At 37.9% G+C, this 27558-nt stretch overlaps 1 protein-coding gene across 1 annotated transcript in view; it reads right to left on the bottom strand.

Annotated features, from left to right (window-relative positions):
- CNTNAP2 (contactin associated protein 2) overlaps positions 1–27558 on the bottom strand; it is a 1879249-nt gene that overhangs the window by 1000116 nt on the left and 851575 nt on the right. The window contains exons 7-8 of the mRNA XM_070265133.1: positions 22615–22758; positions 19025–19289 (exon numbers count right to left, since the gene is read on the bottom strand). Coding sequence (XP_070121234.1) covers positions 19025–19289; positions 22615–22758 — 409 coding nt within the window. The remainder of the gene's footprint in view (positions 1–19024; positions 19290–22614; positions 22759–27558) is intronic.

Below are 27558 nucleotides of genomic sequence, written 5' to 3'. Positions count from 1 at the left end.
GATTATTCTGGGTCCTGGAAATTTCAGCATCGTCATGATCATGAACTTCAAGATGAACATGTCGGGGCATGAGATATGATGCTTCCTACCATTTCCCGTGGGCAAAGTTGAGGGTACCACAGCTCTTCCATGGCTGCATCAGGGAAAAGAAATTTGGATGCATAAGGACATCCAAAATTCACAATTAACAAGGGAGGCTTCCCAAAGACAGTTGCATTTCCAAATTAGTACATGGGAGCCAAAGAAAGACCCGCTGCTCTTTCCAGCTCCGCACTCTGGAGCGAGTCCTCAGCAGCGGCAGAAACATGCTGCAGCAACATTTGAAAAAAATCCCTGAAAGGAACTATCATCTTTTAAATTTGCAGACAGAACAGGCTGCCAAAGACATGCTGAATGAAAGTTGTGTTTTACGTGTGCATTTTTTTTACCCTTTAGAAAATCCTTTCCATAAAATTATTGGCGAGGAAACAAAACAATTATGCTTACACAGGTGAAAGGGAAGGAAAGAATGGAAGTACTAAATTGAGGCCACTAAAATAGACTTTTGCCTGAAATACCCAGACAAGATGTAAAAATATTTGAGTTATCTCTAAAAGTGAAGTTATTTCAACGGATTAGTTGAAAAGTATATTTTGTGTTTGATTATATTTGGTTATTTTTTATTATTCAATAGCTTGTATGCTAAACATAGGCTGACTGTTATCACTTTAGCTGCCTATTTCTCTCTCTTTTCTCACTGCCTAACCCTTATGAAATAGCAGCCATACTTCTCCTCGTCATTTTCCTCACACCAGTTCCCTCTTATTTATCCTTTCTCTACTTGCTATCTCAACATTTTCCCTAGCTTTTGGAACATTCACCATTTCTTTATGCTTTCTATTGTTTTGTACTAGCATGAGGTACCAGAAAGTGTGTTAGTTTAGGAAAAGAGCCAAATTTATTTCAAGTACCAACTCTGCCACTTTGAAGCTTAGAGACCTGCTATAATCTTTATAAGCTTCAGCTTTCTCCTTATAAAAGGATACTATCCATTTCAGAATTTATTGTGACAACTACGTGAGGTAAAATATATCAAGCACCTGATATTTGTCACACAGTGCCCCTTAGTGAATGTTAGTTCTGTTCCTTCTAGTTGTCATTTTTCATGAATAACGTAGTCTTGGTTGATGTTCTTTTCTTTTATAGTTCTTCAGCCTCCCTCCAGGCTTTGGCCTTCTCCTCCCATTTCCTTCAATAGTCATTCCAACTATTTCCTGTTCATTTTCCTTATGACACAATCTCTCTGATTATTGATCTATATTTTTTAAACTTTCACCATTTTGACCATATTTTTTGTAATTTTTTGTTGGAAGTGGGGAGGAGCAGGTTGAACAAGGAGTTGATAGGAAATAACACTGATAATGATAAATACATAACAATATTTTCCACTTTTCAAATAGCATTAGCCTGGGTTTACTCTATCCAGGGAAGATGGTATTGGTCCTCTCTTAGCCCTCCACAAAATCAGTAAGCAGAAGAAGTGGGAATAGAGCCCTCATACCATATTCAATTCTATCCTTGCACTTGTAGACGAGTTCTAAGTATTCACTTCTTATTATATAGCCAATCGCTTAAGTGTATTATGTTTTTTCTTTTAACAGTAGTGAAACTATTGTTCTTGAGGAACGCTCCTTCTGTGACTCCAGGATACCAAACTCTCTTAGATCTCTTCTTACCTAATTGTCCATTCCGTCTCTGTCTTCTTGTGGGCTTTTCCCCCTCTTCCCAAAATCTGAAATGAGGAAGTTCGTTGAGGCTTGGGTTGGGACTCTTTTCTCTGTCTATCCTTTCTTACTCACTAAGTTAATGTAGTTTTGCGGCTTCCAATACTATCCATATGCTGATGACACCCAAGGATGTAACTCCAGGCCTGACTCTTCTCTGAGCTCCAGACTCATATCCCTGATAATGACACCTGTCCGCATGAATATCCAGTGGGCATCTAAAATGTAATGTGTCCAAAAAAGAACTGGACTCTGTCCAAATTCTTCTTCCCATGCTTTCCCACGTCAGCCAAAGGGATTACTATTCTCTCCAGTTGACTGAGTCAGGAACCTGCAATGCAGTCTTGATTCCTACCTTTATTTCACACTTCAGATAGAATCGATTGCCAAGTTGTGATGGTTCTACCTTTCAAATATTTCTCAAATCCTATAACTCCTCTCCATCTCCACTGCTCTCATCTTAGCTGAAAGCACCATCATCCTACTCCTGGATTATGCAATAGATTCTACCTTGTCTCCATTCCTTCACTGTTGCCTGTCTATAATCCCACTGTATAATCCATTATCTATTATATCTATCCATCCATCCATCCATCCATCTATGTATCTAATCTATTATCCACACAGTTGCCAGAGAGATTATTTAAAAATCAGATCGTGGAACTTCCTGAGAAGAAATCCTTCCATGAGTCTCAATCCTAGCTTCTTACCATAGCTTATTACACCTTCCATTATCTGGCTTCTGCCTACATCTACAAACTCAGTTCTTCCTTCTTGCCTCCTTTTTTATATTCCTTGAATAGTCAAGTGCTCTCAAGTTGTTGGGCTTTTCCGCTTGAGGGTTTTCATACCCTAGCTTGAACTTTTTTATCTTTTATATCTAAGTCTAAATTTAATACTCACAACATTTTACCATATGGTTTGCTTATTTCTTTTATAGCTTTTAATATAACCTATAAGTATTTTATGTATTTAATATCTGTTATCTCTCATTAGAGTATTAGTACAATGAGGGCACTCCGTTTTATATCTTCAGGGCTTAACACATACTAGGTACCCAGTATGTAACAATGAATAATCTAGGTACCACGTATGTAATAACGAATGATCCAGGTACCTAGTATGTAATAATGAATGATTCAGGAAATACTGTGTGTGCGAGTGAGTATGAGTGTGAGTGTGTGTCTATGTGTAGCCATGTGTTTGCAATCTGCAGATAAGACTGAAATCACATAAATGAGAGGATTATTATGGTGGATTGTGAGTTTTCTCCTCTTACTTTATAATTTCTCTTCCTATTTTCTGATTTGCACATAGTGGTGTGTAAATTTTTGGTGGTGATCAAAGATGAGGGCAATAAAGGCAGGTAAAGGCAGCAAAGAGAAGGCTGGCCTTCTCTGTTCGCCCTCCCTGGAAGTGCAGTGGCTTCTCAGCTGGCATCAGCTGCACAATGAGAAGAGGCCCACTTAGGAGCTGCCAACATGGGAGGACCACGTGAGGAGGAGGAAGACCTTCTAAGCTGACTCCTCAGAAGATGCAGGATAATTCCAATTGCCACTGTATTCAGAGGCAGCTGCATGCTGTGGGGAGAAAGGCGCTCAGTGCTCACACCCTTCCTTTGGTATCATGCCTTCCGTTCTCTCTCCTCCTCTCCACTCTACCTCTAAGGAACACATTTCAGAAACCAACAGACGGCAGTTAAGGCTCTTTTCCACTCTACGATTCTGTCTTTCTCTTACCATTAATACAGTTAATTAAATTTTTGTGACCCTTGAATCTAATATTGGCAATCAACTATTTTGGCCATTTAGCTAATTGTCTGCTGGCTAATGCCAAACTCACACAGTGACACATAACTTATGTCTCCGCCTGTTACGGATAAAAATGGCAGCAATGAGTTATCGTGAAGCAAGGTGCTAGAAAGGTCACATACTTAGAAAAACAGAGTTTGCATAAAAAAGAAAAAATAAACACGGTTTAGAAGAGTGTTTACTGGGAGGACTATCTCGCTGTATGAGTAGTTCTGATCACACTAGGGATGAATTAACAATGTCTCAATGTTTTGAAAAGCAAAATTTCACAAAGAAAGCAAGAGTGAAATAAAAGGGCAGAGTCCAGGATTTTTCAAAGCATGTATATATTGGGAAAGGAAAAGAGAAGGAGGAAGCTGATAACAGCATAGAGCAAAATGATAAAGAAAAGAAAAAGCTCTAAATGGACGAGGAAGCTCAGGGATCAGCTTATCTAAACTTGTGATTTGTTTAGTACGGGAGAAACCGAAAGTCCGCAGGGGGAAGGGAGGTCTGGACACCTCCCTTCAGGGCAGTCTACTTTTGGAGTCTAACAGAGGAGAGCTCCTTCAGACAGGAGCTCCCAACTTGGGCAGTATTGACATTTTGGGCCAAATACACCTTGTTTGAGGCGGGGAGAGGGAGTTGGCCCTGTGCTTTGTGGGATATTGTACAGCATCTTTGTCCTCTACCCTCTAGATGCCAGTAGCATGCACGCACCTACACCTCCCCCCCCCCCCCCAAATTGTGACAACCAAAAATGTCCAGGTATTGACAAATATCCCCTGGGGGTCAAAATTTTCCCCAGTTAAGAACTAGTGCTTTAGAAAAACCGTCTCTCAAGATTTTTTCTCCCCACTTCCCTGTATTAGTATCCACGCTTTTATAAAGAGGAAAAAAAGGAAATCAGAAATGCTAGAAACTGTTGTTTTTTGCTGCTTAATTATAAATGCTCACGTGTTTGAGAGAAGGAAATGGAAGAAACCAAGCACTTCACAAAAATTCAGGATGAGCTATAATTCTGACTTGTTTAATGTCATATCATCTTACTGATTAAATCTTTTCTATTCTAAATCATTCAAACATGGCAAATGGAGACATTATAGTACTCAATTAGAAACACAATTATTGAATTTTAAGGTTTTTGCTTCATTAAATGTTGAGGGTTCTTTTAAAAAGTACGCATCCACACTCCCACACACTGCCACAACACCAACAGCTGCGATCATTGCTGGAGATGCACTCATTAACAGCAACAGTTTACGTTCTGTCATTTTTTTCAATAGTGATGCCCATTGGCTGTTCTGTGTAATAAATTGCGCTGTGTATTACAGAACTGCTCCCGGCAGTCAAACAATATGTAAAGATATAGAGCACCCTCCTTTTCTTTCAGTTTCCTAAGGGAATATTTCTTATAGAGACTATCAAGGGTTTTATTTCTCTCATCAAGCTTTTTATGAACAAACCATTTGCCATGTATGCCTATGGCACTGATTATCCTGCATGAAATAGCATTGATAGCTCTCTGCTTAGAAAAGGTTAGAAATTTACCTGCCAGTGGATTTACACGCATGATCCAGATTTCACATTTTCCTGTATAGCATTGAATTATAAAGAATATAGGAAAAGGTAGAGAATTTATTAGCTCTGTTATTCCCATCACAGCTGAATAAAGTGTGCTGGCAGGGTAGCAAGTGTGTGCTGTATGGTCTTATGTGAACTTAGGACAAATAGGTGTCTGTGCTGATGCACGGAAGGATGATGGGGGTGTAGTTTATTCCTCTATGTCCATGTATAGTTTCTCCGATGACGTTACTTTGAAGTCTATGTTTTATTGTTCAGTTTTCTAATACAGAAAGGGTTATTGCCTGGAGTACCAAATAGATGAAGTCAGAGACAACGTGATTTGATCATCCAAGACACCATTTCCCTTGACAAAGCAAGTCAGATAAGGCTCCAACAACAAATGCAAAATGTCTGTTTTAAGCAAGTGTAGAACTGACTGGCGATCAGGGGCCTTAAATAGAAGGTAGAAAAAACTTTGATTCTCTTATTTTCCCCCAGAATTATCTTGGTGAATGCATTCCCAAGCCTGAAGAAGAGAATAAAGCTAAACTAATTTTAATCATGTACATTTCTTTTTTCATATCCTGTGTGAAAAAATAAGTACAAAGGGGATATGACTAATTTCAAGGCTTTACTTCATGTCATGCTCCTGAGAATACATTTTTCGGTGAATGTACACATGCTTTTATTTTACTCATATAATAGTTTACCCAGTACAGCTCTAGGCTTCAGTACCTTAAAAAAAAACTCTACTTCCTATAAAAGTATCTCATCAAAATCCAGGCCCTGATCAATTTCACACACATTGGCCTCCTACAGTTAAGCAATTATTTCCTCCGAAATACTTGTTACTCTTGTTTCACAATGATTTTGGTTCCGATAAATTGATGAAGACCACAGGATGATAAAGTTCTAGTTTATAACGTCTTGGTATCAGTTCATTAAAAAGAATCAATCAACCGGATATTTGAAGACAAGCCACATGTAACACATTGTGCTAGGCTCAGAGGTAGATAGGCAGAAGTAAAAATAAGATTATCGTCCTCAAAAAGCTTTAGGAGATTTTCAACCACAGTGGTCAAATGTCTGAACAATGTAATATACAGTGTCAAACAAGCGAAGACAAGAAAAGTGATTTAACATTTTAGAAGGATTTGAATTCATCAGAAGATGAGTGTGCCGGCTTTTTTGAGGAGGACACATAAGACAACCTTAAAAATTTAGGGCTTCGTGGAAGATTTTTCAATGGGAGCATGACGCAATGGAAGCAGTCACTTTGGAATTTTAATCAGGAAGGAACCTGTAGAGGGGACTTGTTTAGAGAGGCGGGAGGCAGCGAGAAGAGCACGACACTCTTCAGTTGTCCAAGTGGAGATGCAGCAGAAAAATCACAGGTGAAAATATTGATCATCTATTCTCTGCCAAGTGCTGTGAGTACTAGGAGGACGGAGATGAGAGAGATGATGGTGGAGGAGTCAGGAAGTTAAGATGAAACAAAGAAAAATTATTATTCAAGATATGAGGTGCTAAACTACAGGATGGTAGATTGTTCCGGGGATTTGAGAAAGGAAATGATACTAAACTGATATTAAATGATACTAAAATTGGATCTTGAAGGATGAGCAGGAGTTTTCTAGGGTGGGTTACAGAGGAAGAGACCCCTGGCAGATAGTGGAAGGTCGTCAGACTATACAGTATAAAGCAGGAAAAATGACACCAAATATTCCTGGTAAGCTCTGTGCATGCTCTTGCATGGCATGCTAAGAAACTGGGGACTTCTCCTTTAGTAATGGGGAATAACCAAAGTATTTTCCTTACATCTTAGAAATAGAAACTTGGGTAATGTGAGAGAGAAATGTGAAATAATAGCGGAGATTATTTCAGAGGCTCCTGGGAAAATCCCAATGAGACATGATAAGTGCATCATTGGCGTCAGTGCTGCATTCAACAAATATTTCAGATGTGTCGTGTTCAACCAATACCTGACCCTGTGTGGATGAGGGCCAACGTGTTGAATGAAGGTGACAGGCAAGACAGTAGAGTAGCAATGTACTGACTTCAGACTCAAAATTTCTAGAATCCTTCACAGGCTCTGCTATTTACTAGCTGGAGGAGTCTCGATGAGTTATTATCTCTATCTGCCTCTGTTTCTTCATCTATACAATGCAGTTGATAATGGTCTTTATCCTGTGGAGTTATTGGGAGAATTAAATAATTCAATACATTTTCGCACATTTTCTTTGTTTAAACATTGACTGGAACAGAGAACGACCTCAACCAGTATTAGGTAATGGGCAGTATGGCTCCAGAGTCTGTGCTCATAATTACTATACTGTATGAACATGACAATGATTGAAAAGAAATGTTCTTTTTTGGCAATAAAGATGGCCTTGGGGCCGGCCCAGTGGTGCAGCAGTTAAGTTCGCACATTCTGCTTCGGCAGCCTGGGGTTTGCCGGTTCGGATCCCTCGTGTGAACCTACACACCACTTGTCAAGCCATGCTGAGGTAGGCATCACACATAGAAAGTAGGAAGATGGGCATGGGTGTTAGCTCAGGGCCAGTCTTCTTCAGCAAAAAAGAGGAGGATTGGTGGCAGATGTTAGCTCAGGGCTAATCTTCCTCAAAAAATAAATAAATACTTTTTTTTAATAACTAAAAATTTAAAAAAAGATGACCTTGATTATCTTTTCAAGTGCTGATTTTTTTAACCAAGATGAGGAGATGATGAATGGATGAGGCACTTCAAAAGCACTGATGGTACCTGCTCAACAATTACATGTGGCAAAGACAGAGGACAAAACTCGATTTTTCTCAAGGTTTTGAACTTGGGTTACTAGAAAAATGACTTTACCATCAATGTAAATGAGTGAGAAAGAAGGTTTCACAATAGTACATAACTTACAAGTTCACTGGAGCCTTAAGCAAGACAATTAATGTACAGGATTTAGCATAATGACAGGCATGGTGTAAAAATTCAATAGCCATTAGTTATCATCATGGCCATCATCAAGATCTCAGACTTGATGAAAGACACATGTGGATGGCCCTGGAGTCTCATTTCCTCCAACCTATAGATCCTCAACAGAGAACTGGATCAGCAGATCTGAGTCGGCACAAGGGAGGAGCAGGCGGACATCACCCACTGGGCTCCAAGGGTCTTGCTTTTCTAACAAGGCAGCTTTTCTGATTCCTGGCCCCCATAATGATGCAGAGGCTTAAAGGTACAGGCTCCTCTTAGTGGAATCATGGCTATGATGTCAGCTGGCCATCAACGCCCGGCCAAAGCTAAGAGTTTAGGGGATTGTGTGCACTTTACTATTTCTCTGCTTGTAATTCACCCCCTTTACCCCAACAAACTGTATGTTATATCTGCTTGCCAAGAAGCAATAGGCATTCGATGACAGAGAAGACAGAGGGAGGCTTAGATTTGGCACAGATCTGCACAGGGATCGATAGAGGCATTTCAGTTGGGCAGTGGCTAAAACTTGTGCCCAAAGGGGTAGGTGGTATTTGCAGGCAATGAGGTGGTAGCCCAGACTCAAGTCAGCAATGTTAGAGTTATAGATAAAACAGCAGGGTTGGAATGAGGGGAGAGGCAGGTTGCTGGGAAATCAGAGATGAGCAGTACTCCAACATCCAGGCAGGAAACTGGCCACAGAGTAATATGTCTAGGGGTAGCAAGATCCCAGTTTCTGCACAGAGGTTCAGCAATAGGCATCTAATTTCTGATAGGACCCCAGAAAGGCTAAAAATGCTAGAAGAAAGAGTAGAAGTGCTTATAGAAAGACTGGAAGCCTTAGAAGAAAGAGTAGAAGAACTAGAAGAGAGACTGGCAGATTATTGACATCTTTTAGAAAACATCCGATGCTAAAAAGTACTACAGCAAAGATCTAGACGGAACTTTATTTGTAAAAATCGGATTAGGAAGTAAGTGGAGAAAAGTAGTGACCAGAGAGAAAAAAGAGGACTCGGAAATAACTGTAGGAATTCAGTTATCAGAAGTAGGGTCTACGCTTGCACTAGAAAAGCCACATAGGAAATGTGTCAGAAGAAAATAAATCATAAAATTAAGTTATGATTAAAAATTGGTTCACGTAATCATTTTCTTGATACAATGCTACCAAAGGTAAATGCTCTCTAAGCAATATTGTGTGGCTCCCCCCAAAGTTTCTCCTTAAGAGCTTTTGTGAACAGAAGAAAGAGACTAAGAAATATACACGGCTAAACATCTCAGAGGGTATTCAGAGGAGTCGTTCGTTAGGCTGATCTCTAGTCACTTTCTGAGGGTCTCAAGCATCTCTATTGCAATCTGCAGGACCCCTCGCCCAGGGAGGCTCATTTCCAAACTAATTATAAGGAAGTGGCAGACAACCAATGAGCCTAAATTCTCCACGTGTGAAATGGCTCTAATTGCTTGAACATCTCATATTTGAATTTCTTGCTCAAGTTAATTAGCCCACGCAATTCTCATCACGGGATTTATGGGGGAGTGTGGTCTGGGGGCATCCACTTCCACCATTGGATCCAATCCAATGGCTTTGCTTTGTGCTTAATCTGATTATGAAGGTAATCAACCTCTGATGGCTCCATGCCAACACTATCTATTTTGTTAACAATTTAAAATAACATTAGATGCTCAATGGCAAAAATGTCTAAAGTTGATGCGATGGTTAATTTTATGAGTCAACTTGACAACGAGGTATCCTCATGTTGGGTTAAACATTATTTTGAGCGTGTTTATGAAGGTATTTCTGGATGAGATTAACATTTGAATCAGTAGACTGTGTAAAACAGATTGATCTCGCCAATTTGGGTGGCCCTCATCCAATCTGGTGAAGACCTGAACAGAACAAAAAGGTGGAGTGAGGGAGAATTCTCTCTCTCTGCTGACTGTCTTCAAGCTGGGACACTGGTCTTTTCCTGTCTTCAGACTTGAACTGAAACACCAGCTCTTCAGTCTTGAGCCTGCCGGCTTCCAGACGGCATCTGATACCATCCGTTCTCTGGGTTCTCAGGCCTTTGGACTTGGAGTGGAACCTCACCATAGGCTTCGCCGGGTTTCTGGTGTGCCAACTGCAGATTTGGGGACCTTTCAGTCTCCATAATTGCATGAGCCCATTGCTTCTAATAAATCTCCTTCTTTCTATATACAACCTATTGATTCTGTTTCTCTGGAGAACTCTAACAGAGTTGACTTGTTCTCTCTCTACTTTATAAATCTATAGAGCTTAAATTTAGCAATTACTCCATCTTATTAGTTAGAACGTTTCAGTCCTTAAACTTATAAGAAAGGTAAAGAAGAAGGGCCTCTCAACAAAGCTAATTTGCTCCTCTGCCCTTCCTTCTCTTGCTTTGGAAGCATTTTCAACTACATCCACATGTTTTGTTTTGTTTTGTTTTGTTTTTGAGGAAGATCAGCCCTGAGCTAACATCTGCCGCCAATGCCACTGAGCTAACTACTGCCAGGCCTCCTCTTTTTGCTGAGGAAGACTGGCCCTGAGCCAACACTGGTGCCCATCTTCCTCTACTTTATATGTGGGATGCCTACCATGGCATGGCTTGCCAAGCGGTGCCATTCCACACCCAGGATCTGAACTGGCCAACCCTGGGCCCCCCAAAGCGGAATGTGTGCAGTTAACCGGTGTGCCACTGGGCCAGCCCCTGCATCCACATGCTAAGTTCAGGGCTCTTGAGCTGTCTTCTTTGCTGGTCTTTCAATTCATTTTTTTTCTTATAACTAGTTTGTAGTAGTGGTGTCTGATTTTTTTTTTCTTTGATTAATTTGTCGAAGTAGAGTGAAGCCTTTAAAACATAACTTAGTCCCCATTGGGAGTTTTTAACCTCCACCTTATCCACCTAAGTTTACTAAATTTTATCCTCTCCTTGTGATTTTAAAAAATTATTGTGCACACATACACACAATCATGTTTTATTCATCTTCCCTGAAAAAGGAATAGAATATTTTAAAAGGCCCAGAAACCTTATAGAAACTAAAATGAGTATGGTATCCTGCGGTGTGATTATAAATTAAAATGTTCCCTTTGCTTCCTAAAGAATAAGTCAATACCTAATATCACAAAACTTTCCCCCTCCAGCCTCCTCTTTTTTATGTTGGAATATAATACTTCTATTGATGTGAAAATGCACTGGCACGCACTGAAGTATAATTAAAGGTAGATTTCCACTCAGCTTGCATGATGATAGTACAGCCACTTGGGGAACTGAAATATAATAAAAAGTCAGTTAGGTGAAGCTACTCAGGAGCAATATACAACTCACTCACGCACTTTTTACTTGGTACCATGTGGCTCTCATAGCCAGTCTATTAGCGAATTTGGGAGAATAGATCAGCGAACTGTGTTGAAGGTATGCCCAAGGCTATCTACGTTTACGTCTATGTATCTCTATCTACAGATCTCTATCCATCTCACTGTTGGCTCTTACTAAACAAGAGGAGATATGCTGTACCAGTCAGTGCCAGTCTAGACTCCTAATTAAAATGAGCACAATGCTCTTCAAATCACCTTTCCTTACGCACTGTCATCCCCTAAGAATCCAGAGCCGTGTTTTATCTTCAGCAACTTAAAATGATGGATTTCTGAGTTTTCCTTAAACATCTTAGGTATCCAGAAGTCCATCAAAATGTAAGGAACCCCTGAAATTAATGTTTAGTCACTCTTTTTGTAGAAGGGTATATAGATTATTTAGGAATAAAGAGATTCATATCCATTGATTTACTATTAAGAGGGAAAAATAAAATCTGTCATTCCCTGATAGCTAGCAAGTTTTAATGGAAAATGCCTTTATATATGAATTCATCTATCTATCTATCCTGAAAAAAAAAAAGGGTTTCAAATTACATGGAGGGTGTGGAATTTGTTCAAACTTAGTTATGTATAGTTTCAAATAAAACGTTATTGTCTCAACCCCAAAATTTCTGCATGTAAATATAAAATGCTCTTTGTTACATAAATGCCATTAAGGAGATTAAGTTGGAGCTTATTATTTAAACACAAACTTTAAAAAAAATTGACTATATATATGCTTCTAATTAAGTAGGGTAACCAGACTTTTTAAATCAGTATAACTTACTCTGTAATTTCCACTCATAATATTGTTAAGCATTATACTTGTTAGGAATATCATTTTATCCTCAATTATTTTATAGTACACCTGTTTTTGGTTTTTGTTAACAGTAACTGATGTTTATTTTAGAAAATCTGGATATTACAGAACGTGTATTAAGAAGTTAGTAAAGGACTAATAATTAGACATAATTAGCAATAGTGTTATTCAAATTTTACTTCATTCTGATCTCTTTTCTAGTTCTTTATATATTTATAATAATAACATTGGGTTCAAATTTTATACAAATTTTTGTGAACATTTTTATTGACTACATTATATTTTCTAGTGGTAGTAAATTTTATTTGAGAAACAAGATTTCTCATGACATAATAGTATTCCACATAAGGATACACTAGTTTGTTCTCAATTGCTTTTACGGTTTTATATATGTTGCGATAAATATTTCTATGGATTTTATTTCCTTAGAATCAGAATGATTCAAATTTAACAGATCCAAGGGAGTGACATTTTTAAGGCTTCTAATAATTATGATTTAAACTTGAACTAAAGAATATAGTCTGTATGACTCATTCTCCAAACACATTGCTGTAAGACAATGCAAAACAAGTCGTTTGAAGCGTGTGAAGCAATGCCTAGGTAAACAGTACTTAGTTTTTGAGTTATAGAAATTTATTTTAAGAAATCTTAAAATAATATCAGTAGTTTGAAATCATAGAGCTGAAAATCACTTCTCAGTAAACAATTAAAACATAAAAAATAGTATTACAAACTAGACCTTTTTTTCCTCCTGTGATGAAAAAGAAACCTCATGATGTAAGTTCTTAGTGAACTTTGGAAACTGGAATGAATTCATTCTTTTAAACAAATGTTAATGTGCTGACTACACTTTCAAATGTTGATAAAATCAAGAGCAGAGATGCTCGCTCGAATTGCTCAGGACAGACCGTGCCATGAGCGGTCCCAGGGAAGGGCTTTCTCTGAGATTCAACCAGGAACCTACCAATCTTTACCAGCAAGTTCCCCAGCTACACAGAAAGTCAAGAAAACGTCTTCGCCTTCTGCTGTGGTCTGAACATTTGTGTCTCCTCCAAATCTATATGTTGAAATCCTAATGCCCAAAGTGATGATATTAGGAGATGGGGCATTTGGGAGGTGATTAGGCCATGAGGGTGGGGCCTTCATGAAAGGCATTGGTGCTCTTATAAAAGCAACCCCCACTAAGTTCCCTAGCTCTTCCCACCAAGTGAGGACACAGCAAGAAGTCCATAGTCTGCAACCTGGAAGAGGGTCTTCACCACAACTTGACCATGCTGGCAGACTGATCCTGGGCTTCCAGCCTCCAGAATTTACGCTATGAGAACATAAATTTTTGTCATTTATCAGCCACCCAGTCTATGATATTTTGCCATAGCAGCGTAAACTGACTAAGGTACCTTCCCTTAACACACCCACATGGAACTCAAAGGTTTACAGACAAAACAAAGGTTTATAGACAAAATTGTACTAAAAGCCAAAAATAAAACATGGCCACAAAAAGATTTTCTTTGGAGATAGAAATACAAAGATGATCTTTGCTGAGTACAGGTTTCTGAAGCAGTGTGGATGCTGCAAAGTTATTCTCAAATTGATGCAATGTCTACCTAAACAAAACAGGGACATTTCAATACTTCAGCTTAACCAGTTGATTTAGGAGCAGGGCACATTCCCAATGACTTTTCTGAATGGCTTTCTTTACATGGATAGAAATTGATTTTGTTTTTTCAACAGGTGAGACATGTCATTACTAGAAATCACTTTCCTTCCACTACAAAAATGCTGAATCATATTTTATGACCTTATTAACATGGACAGATCACAACTTTAGAGTATTTTTCTAAAGATCTGTTTGTATTTTAGTGGCATATAATTGAGGCATTTTGCCATAAAAACCTTATTTTAGGGGCTGGCCCAGTGGCGCAGCGGTTAAGTTCACAGGTTCTGCTTTGGCGGCCCAGGGTTCACCGGTTCGGATCCCAGGTGCAGACATCGCACTGCTTGGCACGCCATGCTGTGGTAGGCGTCCCACATATAAAGTGGAGGAAGATGAAGCATGGCTATTAGCTCAGGGCCAGTCTTCCTCAGCGAAAAGAGGAGGATTGACAGCAGTTAGCTCAGGGCTAATCTTGCTCAAAAAATAAATAAATAAAATAAAGTCTTTTAAAAAAAAACCTTATTTCAAATGGCAGGTAGATTTTTATTTAATATACATCAGTAATGCACGTGAAATACTTTTTTAATACCATTATAATATTATAAAATTTTCTTGGAAGATACGCTTAGTTTTTCAATATGGAGTGAGGAAGTAAATACCCCAGGCAACTAGAACTTTAAAAAATTCCACCTCTTCCAATGAGAAGACACATCTGTAGGTCAGTGTTTTCCAAACTGTGAGTTGCAACTTGTTTTTAGGTCATGAAATCATTCAGTGGGTCATGGCAAGTTTTTTAATGGAAAAGAACAAAGAAAGAAAACATCAAAATTATCAGAACACATCTAAAATAGCAAGATAAGTTTTATTTTGTGAAGCTTTGTTTCAGAAGGTATTGAGTGTGATAAAAAGTTTCCTTACTGTTTTGATCAAAATCCTTGGAACATGGAGGACGTTATACTCAATGAAATAAGCCGGATACAGAAAGTCAAATACTGTATGATCTCACTTATATAGAGAATCTAAAAATGTCAAATTCATAGAATCAAAGAGTAGAACAGTGGTTGCCGAGGGCTGGGGGTGTAGAGAAAATGGGAAGATGTTGGTAACAGGGTACAAACTTTCAGTTATGAGATAGATAAGTTCTGGGGAACCCAATGTACCAGCATGGTAATTACAGTTAATAATACTGTATTGTATACTTGAAATTTGCTAAGAGAATAGATCTTAAGTGTTCTCACCACACACAATGTGAGGTGATGGAGGTGTTAATTAACCTGATTGTGGGAATCGTTTCACAGTGTATATGCATATTAAATCATCACATTGTGTACATTAAAAAATCACATTATGCAATCTAAATAAATACAATCTTAATTTGTCAATCACACCTCAATAAAGCTGGAAAAACAATTTTAAAAACCCCACGTCATTTGAAAAGCACAGTTTCACTCCACTTTCCCCAGGGTGATGAATATGAAAGTTAAAAATCTCACAGCAAACAGATGTTATCCATTTGACCATTTTAGCACCTGTTTTTCTGTTTCTTTCACCACTTATTCGCAGTTAAAGGTATTGCATAAATATGTATTCACCAGTTGGTAACAGCTGTTCTAAATAGAAATAAATATAGTGGAAAAAGTTTTATAAAAGTTGATGTTGCACCTCGGAAAATATTTTCACAGAAAGATAACCTATTTTGCAAATTCAAGGTGACTCAGAGTTTGACTGAATTTTACAAGTTGAGTTCACTGTCAATGACTAATGAGACTTGAAAATTAATCACAACTTGGAGGAAAAAATCTAAGAAGAGGGTGAATAATACATTGAATATTCTCTAACTTACAGGATTTATTTTGAATTCTTCACCAAAGAACAATGTTGTACAAGATGGAATAAAAAGGCTTTTGAATAAAATGAGTTAACTTCATCTTGGACCACAGAACCCATTATTTGGAAGTATTTTGTGCGTGTGTGTGTGTACACCAAACTGTTATTAGTGAGTATTTTCCTCCTCTAGATTTTCTGTATCTTTTACATTTTTGCACCCAAGCTATTTCAAAAAAGAAATAAAAAAGGATTGACATTCTTCAATGCTAATGCTATTTATAAGAATGGGGTAGACACAACACAGAACTGTTTCCCTTTCGTTAAAGCAAACAGTGTCCTGGGTTAACTCATCTTTCTAAATTAATTATTTTCTCAGTGTTGCTACTTATATTAAGTTACTCATAAATTTAATTGAATTTGGTAAAACACATAAAATACAGATAAAAATTGTCTTCTATGGACTCCATATTATTCGTAGGATGAATGAATGTTTGCTGTTAGTGCCATAGAGTCAATTCTGACTCCTAGCAACCTTGTGGACAGTAGAGCGGAACCCTGCCAGTCTCTTTCTGCCATCCTCTCACCTTCCAGTGCTCTTTCAGACAATGCTCTGTTGCTATTCATAGGGTTTTCAGGGCCAATTTTTTCAGAAGTGGATGGCCAGGTCCTTCTTCCTAGTCAGCCTTAGTCTGGAAGTTCCGCTAAAACTTGTCCAGCATAAGTGACCCTGCTGGTATTTGAAATACTGGTGGCATAGCTTTCAGCATCACAGCAACACACAGCCACCACAGTCTGACAACCAACAGCCAGGTGGCATGGTTCTCTGACCGGGAAACAAATCAGGGCTGTGGCAATGAGAGCACTGGATGTTAACCACCAGACCACCAGGGCTGGCTGTGAATGAATGTAATTGAGGCATATTGAATTCCTTGGTTCTTTCTTTCCTTTATTTTTCAATAAACAGAGTTTAAACGAGTACAAGATACAACTTTTTTTTTTCCTGAGGAAGATTTGCCCTGAGCTAACATCTGTGCCAATCTCCCTCTATTTTTTAGTATGTGGGCTGCCAGCACAGCATGGCTGCTAACAGAGCAGTTTAGGTTGGCACCTGGGAACTGAATCCAGGCCACCAAAGCAGAGCACAGAGAAGATAACCACTAGGCAACCGGGGCTGCCCCAAGGTATAAATTTATAAAATGTATGTGCATACATTTACTTACTAATCTTTCTCAAACTTGAGCAGTGACAACTGATGAGATCTTAGTTCCCACTATGTGTATGGGAAAAAAGTGAAATATTTGAAACACTAAGCTAGTTTTGTTGAAATTTATGAGTTAGACTATAGAAATGTTTAGATTTCATATCAGTTTCCCTTAATTTGCACGGATTCTTAGCTAAATTGACAAAAATTTCTAACATCCGCTTTTAGCATATTTAAACAAATATATTAAGGTAAATTAGTTGTTGCATTTGAATTCCTTTGTTCTTTCTTTCATTTTTTAATAAAGAGTTTAAATTAGATGAGAGTATCCTGGAGTCTTAAATTAGACCAAATTAAATTAGCAAATGTTTATTGATCCCTATGTTTAAGATCCTATTCTTTCCATTATGATGGTTCTTGTTACAAGGAAAACCCCCAGCAAGTTGGGTTTGTTCAGAGAATGCCAGGGGGGAGGCCTTCATACTTATATTTTATGTGTTTAGTCATTAGGAAAGAATCATTAATCATAACAGAACCTAGTGGGGAGTTTTTCAACTGTGGTAACTATGTGTAGGTTGATTTGTTTCATGTGTTATTCCAGTCTCTCCAGATGTTTTCCATTTGCTCTAAATCTCCCAGGTGAATTTATACTGGAAAGTAGTGATGATGAAAATATGATGATGAATCATTTTGACACTGAACATTCAGGCAAAAAGCAAAACTAACAAAGCAGAAACAGAGAAAGTAAATATCTAGGCATTTTACCATAGCCTTTGAGTTCAATAATTCAGATACACCTCTGACATAAAGGTTCCTACGTCTTCCTTGAGTCCTTTTCAGTAACGGTCCATACAGCCATGCCAGACAGAAGCACAAAGCCTATTTTATGAAATGCCATATGTCCTCTAGCAAGAGATGGTCTGTTAGTGAACACTTGTTCAAAGGGCCACAGTGTGGAACTCGACAAACATTCCTGGAGCACCTCTTACATTATAGGTGCTGTTCTATATTCTAGAGATGGAAGAACAGGCATGGCAGCTGCCCTCAAGGAGCTGATGGCCCAGAGTGGAGATGAGATGGACAGCAATAATGGAACGTGGTAGAAACTGTGTCAGGTGTATGCACGTGGTGACACGAGTGACCACAGAATGCTTGGATATCAGAGCCAGCAGTCTTGTACTTGAGCTCCTCTCGCATACTTGGCACATCCGTACGACGTGCTCAGTAATGTTAGTTTTCTCTCTGTCTTTTATTTCTAAGTAGTTCTTCACAAAATAAAAACAATTCTTGCAAGGACCATCGAAAGAAATTTGGTGAAAAGTTTTACCATTCATCGGTCCCATATCACGCCTAATTTTTCTTTGTTGATAACATCTCACTTTGCAATCTCAGCTTTCTTTGTACCGTATTAATCAAAGAATACTCCAAGGTGGCTACGTTTTTTCAAATAACAGCAAAATTACCTAAGCCTCAGTTTATCATACCACTATGATGTCAAGGTTAAAAATTACCCTCCTCAGCTCGGCTTGTCTTCCCTCAGTTGATTTATACATCTTGTCATTCTTCTTTGTACTTACCCCTTGTTGTTTTGCTCTTTTTTTTCTGACAATTTGCATAAATTTAGCAAGATCACTTTGAAGTTTGATTCATGCGGATGAATATACCCTTAAAGTCATAAATAAATTAATAGTCTCCTGTTACTAATAGTAAAATATATCTGAATGTCCATGAAGTGAAAAGATACCAGATACTCTTACGTTAGCAAAATAAACATTCTCTGCTAAAAAAAAAAAATCGCTTAGAGGAATATCCATTACTTTACTAAACAGGCACTGGCGTCTGTAAGAAACACAGGATTTTAGTGCTCTAAGACAGTCTCAAGCAACTTTCCTCCCCGCCCAGGCTTGCCCTCTCGGCATGTTTCCAAGTTTCCCTTATTCAACCAGCACTTAGGCCAACCAAGTATCGCAAACACATGACTCCAAACATAACCACGAGCGTGTCACACCACCAGAACAAAGCAAAGCAAATCCAACCTTGTCTGTGGAAATCACAATAGCAGTTGCAGGAGCAGACATCAAATGGATTTCACTGACCTGAGGAAATGTCTATCTGGCTCATCTTGGTCTGCGTGACGTTGATGTGAACGCCCACTTTGCTTTCAGTGAGGTCAATCTCCACGTTGCCCAAATTATCTGCAAAGCGACTGAAAAGCAGGAGACCATTGGGGCTCCAAGTCCTGAACTGGAAACTGACCGAAAACAGGTCCTGGTTCAGCCGGCCGGGGACCTCCAGGTAACTGGTAGCATTGAAAAAGACAGGCACTGTGTAGGGCTCCACACATGAGAAACTCAAATTTCCCTAGAAAACAGAAAAGCATGCTTTGATGCAAATGCAGAATAAAATAAGCATCCATGCAAGACAGGAGACAAAGCTACAGTTTTACCAATTTCTAAAGCTTGAGCCTGTGCCAAACTCTCACTCAGCAGCACGATATGGATTCAGCAGTCAGAAACCTTGGCATAAATCTGCTTAGAGTATGTACCTAAGAGAGTGCAGCAATTGGCCGTCAAGTTGAGGGATGTAACAAGCACCATCCATCATGGAATTGTTAGGCTGACAGCCTGATGTGATGGTTGAGCTGGCATGTGTCCCTGTGTTGTGGGCTTGAGTGTGGACCACTGGACTTTCTGAAGACAGCAAAGAGCTGCTCCCCTCCACCATGACTGATGATGCATCAGCCAGGGAGGAGATGTCACTCTCCTCTTCTGGATGGCCTGTGTCAAACGTCTATTAATATATTACTTATTGGTCTCAGTGGGAACTATGGTCATTTGGTTGTTATTTATCAAACTGGTATTATGGGACAAATATTCTTGGATTTTATCCCCACACCTAATATATGTGAATTAATATTAACTATTTAGCATTAGCATAACTTTGATTATTTCATGTTATTTTGTTATACAACTGAAAATCCCATTTAAATTCCTATGAAGTGTGCATATATCAAATGCATTAATGCTTGTGGAAACAGTGGCACCAATAAACAAAGTGAAAACAAAATTTGCCATAATTAAAGTCTACTTCTTCCCTTTCATACTCCCTTTACTTGGTACGCAGAAGTATGATTTACCATTCAGATACACTGAGTTATATATATTCTACTGACTAAGTACCTTCTTTTTAAAGATGTGAAAATCTACATTTGCTTCCAGCTTCTTTTATCCCACCATAATATTGTGAGGAATATATTCTGATGACATTGTCATCTGATCCTTTTTTTCTTTTACAACACCAGGTATCTATCCCTAGATGCACGGTTCTTCCATTTCAGCACGTTAACCATTAAATCTAAAGCAGGCTGTCTCTCTGAATTATATTCAAATCAAATTTGCACTGTACCTTCAGAGATCATTATTTTCAAATGCTTATTTTTACCGATGAAAAGAACTGCCTATGCATAATGACTGAGATCTTATAACTGACCACATATCTGTGTTGTGGGGACTGACTCCCAGCAAAATTAAAGGTCTTTCTGAGTGATGGTGCTGACTCTGGAGTCAACGTATCATGAGGGAACAGGTGTGTGTATGGAGAGGGGTACAGGACAAGTGTTGAGTCAATTTCACTGAAATATCAGCACCTGACATATTTGAAAGTGAATTTCCTAATAAATATCTGCCTTTGTAGAGCTGCTTGCAAAATGTTCTACTTGTCTCTATCCTGCCTAAAATTTTAATGTATGTATGTATATTTTTGTTTAAAAGTTTATTCTATTCTGCTCATTCTATTTTAACAAACATCATTATAGATAATCTATGCTTTACTAAATATTTTTGTTATTCAAGTTAAAGTATTTATAACTACAATATCTTTTGCAATTAAAGTTGATTTTGGAGTGAGTCTCTGTAGTGCAATTCTCTGTATTGTGGGTACTCACTCGATACACCTGAGGACCAACTGGGAGGGTTGAGCAGAAATAATGTGTTAACTTTTCTTAAAGGTATAAATAATGGAAAGGGCATTCTGATGATTTGGATTGTGTACCTTTTTATCTTAAGCAACAATTTCTGAGAAAACAAAAGGACCCTGGTGCCATTTTATCCAAAGCTTAAAGTAGTGTATATATGAATACTGCTCTAGATAAGAAATGACACGTCAAGGAAGGAGACCATGACCTTAGGGGTCATACTTTGTGAATCCACAATCTATGTTTCCCACTCACATTTGGTCACCTGGGAAAGTTATTTTTCCAGCTTAAATCTCAGTTTTCTCATCTACAAAATGTTTATGGTAATAGCTCTCTTGTAATATTGTTCTCAGATTATCACAAAAGTCATGTGCCTAGCACAGTGCCTGTTGCCTACAAATGGAGCTAGTACTATTTTTCTCTATAGTCAATATGCTTTATGAGATAATTTCGTCAAAGTTCAATATTTTTCCTGTTGCCAATACTCCTCTATTTTTTTCTCCCCGAAGCCCGAGTACATAGTTGTATATATTCCAGTTGTAAGTCCTCCTAGTTCTTCTTTGTGAGCCACCATCACAGCGTGGCGACTGACGGACGGGTGGTGAGGTTCCGTGACCGGGAACAAACCCGGGCTGCCAAAGCGGAGAACATCAAACTTTAATCACTAGGCTACCAGGGATGGCTCAAATTCATTAATATTTTCAGAAAAATAGTTATTAAAGCAAAATTTTTACACTAAATTATTGCCTTATAGCCAGAACTCTGTTTATTCATTAAAGGATTTCCATTTGTCCCATCATTTTATGAAAACTCTAGACTCAAATGTGGGGCAACAAGACCATCAGAGCTCTTGGACAGCACAGTGCAAAGAGTCATGATATTATCTGCTTCCAGTGGCTCTCAAACGTATGTGTCTCTGGACTCCCAGGCTCTCCCCACTAACACTTCTGGGTTGAAGATACTCCTGTTCTTGCACAACTGTAGGGAAGACACACACTAGGTTTTTCAGTTGATATTTTTTAATGATCCTAAGCAGTGTCATGGGGAAGCAACTGTGCTGGAGTGTTCTTTGATTTTTGCTCTCTTCCTTGAAACAGTTAAACCTGGAAACAACTCACCAGAAGACCACGGTGAGCTCTGTGTCACAGCTCTCACTATCCAATGGGAATCAATCTTAATTTAAATGCGTAATATTTAGTATGTTTAGAGTTTTGATAAGAGGTATAATTATTTACATATTTGAATGAATTCTCTTTGGAAATATGAAAGTGTTAATAAAGTTCCTGTTTTAAATATTGAATAAAATATTGAATTAAATCCTAAGCAAGAAATGTAGAGCCATATATAATGAGAAATTTGGAAATATGATGCTGCCAGTTTTCAGGCTGCTGAACTGTGAGGATGAAACACATACTGAAGTATGCCTGTTCTTCTGCATGGGGAATCCAGAAACACCAAGGCTAAAATTCTGTGCCCCCTCTAAATAAAATTTATTGTCCATTTCAGGCTAATTTAACACAAAAACCAGTATCTATTCTCAAAGTATATCCCATATCTACATACTTTCTGGTACTGTAAGGTTAGTTTTATGCTATTGACTCTAAACAAACATGATGAAACATGCTATGTTGTTGTTGATGTTCAATAGTCCACAGAGAACAAAAGTTCTTTGATTTATCTATGAACCAATATTTTGGGGGTGAAACATCTTACCACATTTGAGGGCTCTAGTTTCTTCCTTCTGGCAAGATCAGTTATGTTGATGCCATTGTAGTTAATGCTTTCCATGCAGCCTTTGAAATTCTTTCTACTGCTGGAACTGGGTTTACCAGAGAAAGGTATGCCTCCAAAAGTTATCTTTGAGAAAAAAAATTAAATATTCACACTGTATTCAGCTTTAAAGAAATAGCATTCACAACAAATTAGACAAAACTATTGATACAGCCAATGTGAGTTATCTTTACCTCAACCAATATATACAGACATTTTTTCTGCCTCCAAAATCTGTTGCAAATTAAATTATGTTGTTTTTGAAGTGCATAATAGTATCATTAATTCTGATAATGAGATTATAACTTGAATAAGAAAATAGCAAGACTGCCTTGAAGTTTTGCTACCTGAAAGGAATTTTATAGATTTCCCTGAGAATTTTTTTTTTTGCTGGGAAAGATTTGCTCTGAGCTAACATCCATTGCCAATCTTCCTCTCTCTCTTTTTTTCTCCCCAAAGCCCCAGTACATAGTTGCATATTCTAGTTGTAAGTCATTCTAGTTCTTCTCTGTGGGACACTGCCACAGCATGGCCACTGACAGATAACTGGTGTGGTTCCACACCCGGGAACTGAACCTGGGCTGCCAAAGCAGAGCACACAGAACTTTAACCACTAGGTCATCAGGGCTGGCTCTTCCTAAGAATGTTTTAAAAGATTTTATATAGTGGACATCTTTTATTGATGTTAAAAATACATTTTTATGTTTACCATTCAAAGACATGCTATCAATAAATGCTTCTTGTCATCATGAGATAACCCACCTAATCTAAGTTGATAAAACTGCAGCCAAAAACAAGAAACATTGTATTGACCCTACACAGTCTTATTATAGTCTTTTGACCATTAGAGTCAAAAATTCATTAGACTTATTTTACATACAGAAAATAGTTCAAAAACTCTCATTACTAGATTGGTTAGGAACATCTTAGGACTTGGGGGCTATAATTTGGGAAGTACAGACTTAAAATTAAAAACTATTATAAGTCTTCTAAATCCTAAGGAATAAGGTCAATACTCCTCCCTGTGATTCTCTAGCTACTATCGCCTATAAAAAGAGAGCACATACTTTTCTGTATATCTTTGGTCAAATTACAGTATTGTAATAACAATTTCATATAATACAAAATTATACTTAACTATGTATTACCAATAGTGACATTCACTGCTAATAGTGATTTAATAGTAAATGAATCTGCTAATCATAACTATAATATCAATATACATAATCCAGATGTTACATAACTTTTAATTATCATTCAACCATTATCAATCTCTCTTTCAAAGTTTTAAAAATGAAAGCAATAGTTAAGACATTTTTAAATGTCAAGTCTTCATAATTGATACATAAGCCGAAGATCTTTGTGTTCTAGGAGACCATTAGCAAATTACATTCTATTATTTAGTGTCATGGCATTTTAAATACTTAATTAGTTTTAAAGAAAAAAGCACAAATTAATGATGGTTTATGAGACAATATAAAAACCAAAAGATCTCACTTAAAACTAAATTAAATTTATTAATAATGGTTAGCTGAATATATATCATTTACTATAGAATTTACATATAGGAAGAAAAGAGGAAAACAGAAAAAAATATATAAAAAAGAATTAAGAAACTAGAAAAGGAAAGAGAGAGAGTAATTTAAAATAGGAGAATTATTGGGGAAAATATTTTCAAGTGGCCCTGACCTGAACTCGTTAGGTACTGTATAGGTGTCACTAATACCAAAGGTAAGAATTACTGATACTTGGAGTGCTGTATCTCCCATCCATAGTTGATCAATTACTTTCCCAATTGACAGTAACGGAATCTTCTATGCTTCATGACACGCAGCATCATATTTTGAGTAATATTGCTAAATACTAGTTTAAAACTGTTTTATTCCTTTTCTGTGTGCATAATTTCTTTATTTGGAGACTATCATTTTCCCTTGGGAAGAGGATTCAAACCCTCCTTATGTCTCTCTGCTTTGGGCAACCCTCAGCACATACCCTACCTCATGGAAGGTGCCCTGAGGAAGGATCACAGGCTCAGTTTACCAGATTCCTTGCAACTAAGAGATGTGGGTTCAAATCCCAGTTCCTAATGTAACCAATCATATGATATTAGGATGTCATTTCTTCTTTCTGGTTATGTATTCTCACCAGTAAAATGAAGTGGCTAGACCACAAAATACTTTCTGATATTGTAATATCTGATAGTAAAAAACTGTTGCAGTTGTTAGATTGATAATCAGATATTCATATGACTCATATGATTGACTTAATGACGTTGTCATCCAATGACAACTTTGACTATAAAAAAAAACCTGCATTAACCATTTTGTTAGCTACCAAGAATTTACAAAGTGTGGCAGGGACACTTCATAGTGTCCTTTCTCCCGCCTTCTTGAGGAAAAACAAAATTGCTTTCAGTTGCATATATTGCTCCCCAGCCCACATATTGCATTTGCCAACCTCTCTGAAGCAAGCTATGGTCTCACGGGATTTAAGTGGAAGGGCTGTGTGTGACCAAGAACTATAATTAAAGAGGGGAGGGGGCACAACCTTCTTCAGGCTCTCTTCCTTCCCATTGGCTGGAATGCAAGATGGAATGTGAGTAGCCATCTTGGTACGATTTGCAGTGGGGATGGTGTTGCTACAAGATTAAAGTGGACTGGGGTCTCGATGACCATAATGCTTGATGACCACCTGAGTCCAGGGCTACCTGCCTACAGGCTCCTTTTATATGAAAGAGAAATAAACACTTGTCTGTCATATGCAGTCTAATTAATTGTCGCTGATATATACGGTGATTTCTATTTCTTCCTGTTGCCTCCTCATATAACCCCATGAGAAATGTGCTATTACGTTCATTTTATACAAGGGGAATATGATTTGTCCACTGTCACACAACCACTAAGGGGGAAAAAAGGAATTCAAACCCAGGCTTTTTGCTCCAGTTTGAGTCCACACAACTGATTCTCTCTAAAATCCTAGCCAGGTTCTGCAAGGGACAAGGGAGAGTTGTTCCTCTACTTTCCAAGAGGAGCTGCCTTGCAAAGGCAAGGGCACAGTATCCAAGGGGGTGCATCGTGGAATTCAGATGAAGAAGAGAGAGAAGTCAGGCCAGACAGCAGTCTGCTGTCCTGTCTGTGGTTTTACCAGCTGAGAGAAGGAAGAATGAATTGAAGTGCACTGTCTATCGCCACCCCTCCTCTGCTCACCATGCAGCTAGCAGCTTGATGGCAAAGGGTGATCTGCTCACTATGCAGTGTAAATGGCTACAGAGAGGTGAGTGTGGCGAACTTACACTATCCCCCACAAAAAATGCCTACATCAAGTTACGTCAAAGTGGCAAAGTTATTTTTTATTGTTTCTTTCATGATATACATCTCTGGGAATGGTGATAGGCATTATTTAATTAACCCCTAATAGTGGTGTGCTGGATTCTGCTCATACTGGCTCATGAGAACTGATTGTTAAACAGAGCCATTATTAAAAATTAAATTATATAAGCTTTAAACTAAACAAATTACATTAAACAAAAAATCAGTAATTACTCAGAACTCACTATCATATATGCTCTTGAAGTTATTTACATTTATTGTGTCTATGTGATAGAAATACTGTATAATGGTGTGGTATAATAAATGTATTAGGTCTTTGTCCCCAGTTTCTGGCATAAAGCTCCTAAAATCCTGGGAATTTCCTGAATGATAGGAGTCTTTTGTTATTCAAAACAAGCTCCTTTTGAGGTTCCAGTCTAGTTACTGACGGAGAAGTCAAAGAGATACGTTGAAAAACACTGAGACTGACTCTACTATAGTCCCTGATTTTCTTTAAACAAATAAGCAAAGGGAATCCCTTTATATTAAGATAAACGTGTAGCGATATAAAGGTGGGCCCCCCCACTGCTCCTGTAGCTTATGTCGCTAACTGCAGGATCTAAGAGGAGAGAGCAGGCAGTAGTTTTACAAAGAGAAGTGAGTCGAGTGGATCCTGATTCCTTCATAGTAAATTTAAATTTCTTCCTAATGCCTCTCTCTAACAAACGTGTCTCAAGCATTTTAGTCTACAGCTGAGGTTCTTGAACATGGTATTGTATATTGGTGAGCTTCAAAGTGTCCAGGACACTGCTGACCCTGAATGAAAGCATTGTGTGGGTGTGAATATTCATAGATTTCATCACAAACTCAGGAGGGTCTATGACCTCAAATTTTTAATTCTGTTTTTCAAAAATTGGAATTGTGTTTGCCCATTGCTAATGTTCCAGGATTTCTCACCTCTTCTGTGGTACTTCAAAGTTCATTAATGGAGAATGAATAATTCATCTCTAAATGCTCTCATAGAGTGGGAGATGTCACCTAAGCCAAGAATTATACTACTTTGGAGAAGATAGAAATTTCTGGGATTTTCACCTTCTGTACCTTTCAACAATCATTTTGCTTTAAAGAGATTTTGGGGTGGACAGTAATTATTTTCTGATAACCTTAAATTTATTTTAATGTTAATAAGGTCTCCAATCAGAGTTTATCTAGCACAATCTATTTTAAATTCCTATTTAGGAGTATATGTAATATATTCATCTCAGAGAGAGAATTTAGAAACTATTTAAACATGTAAAGAAAACAGAAAACACAGTTGTAAATCCTGACTTTTTCACTTATTATTTTATGGTGAGCATATTGCATATTCTTAAAAATTTATAATATAGATGTTGATAGCACACATATGTATATGTGTGTATACATATATCTACAATTTCAAGGTACACAGAGGTGGCACAGAAAACTCATAGGATGCCACAGTATACTTAACATTTTTAAAAGAAACACAAGGGTACTTGATTATCTTCCAGACATCACGTGAAACACTAGCTTGAGGTCGTTCACGGTTCCAACATCC

This window comes from Equus caballus, chromosome 4 (assembly GCF_041296265.1).
Source record: "Equus caballus isolate H_3958 breed thoroughbred chromosome 4, TB-T2T, whole genome shotgun sequence".
Taxonomy (NCBI): Eukaryota; Metazoa; Chordata; class Mammalia; order Perissodactyla; family Equidae; genus Equus; species Equus caballus.
Note: the sequence above shows the minus strand (reverse complement) of the source record. Positions and strands in the feature narration are given on the sequence as shown.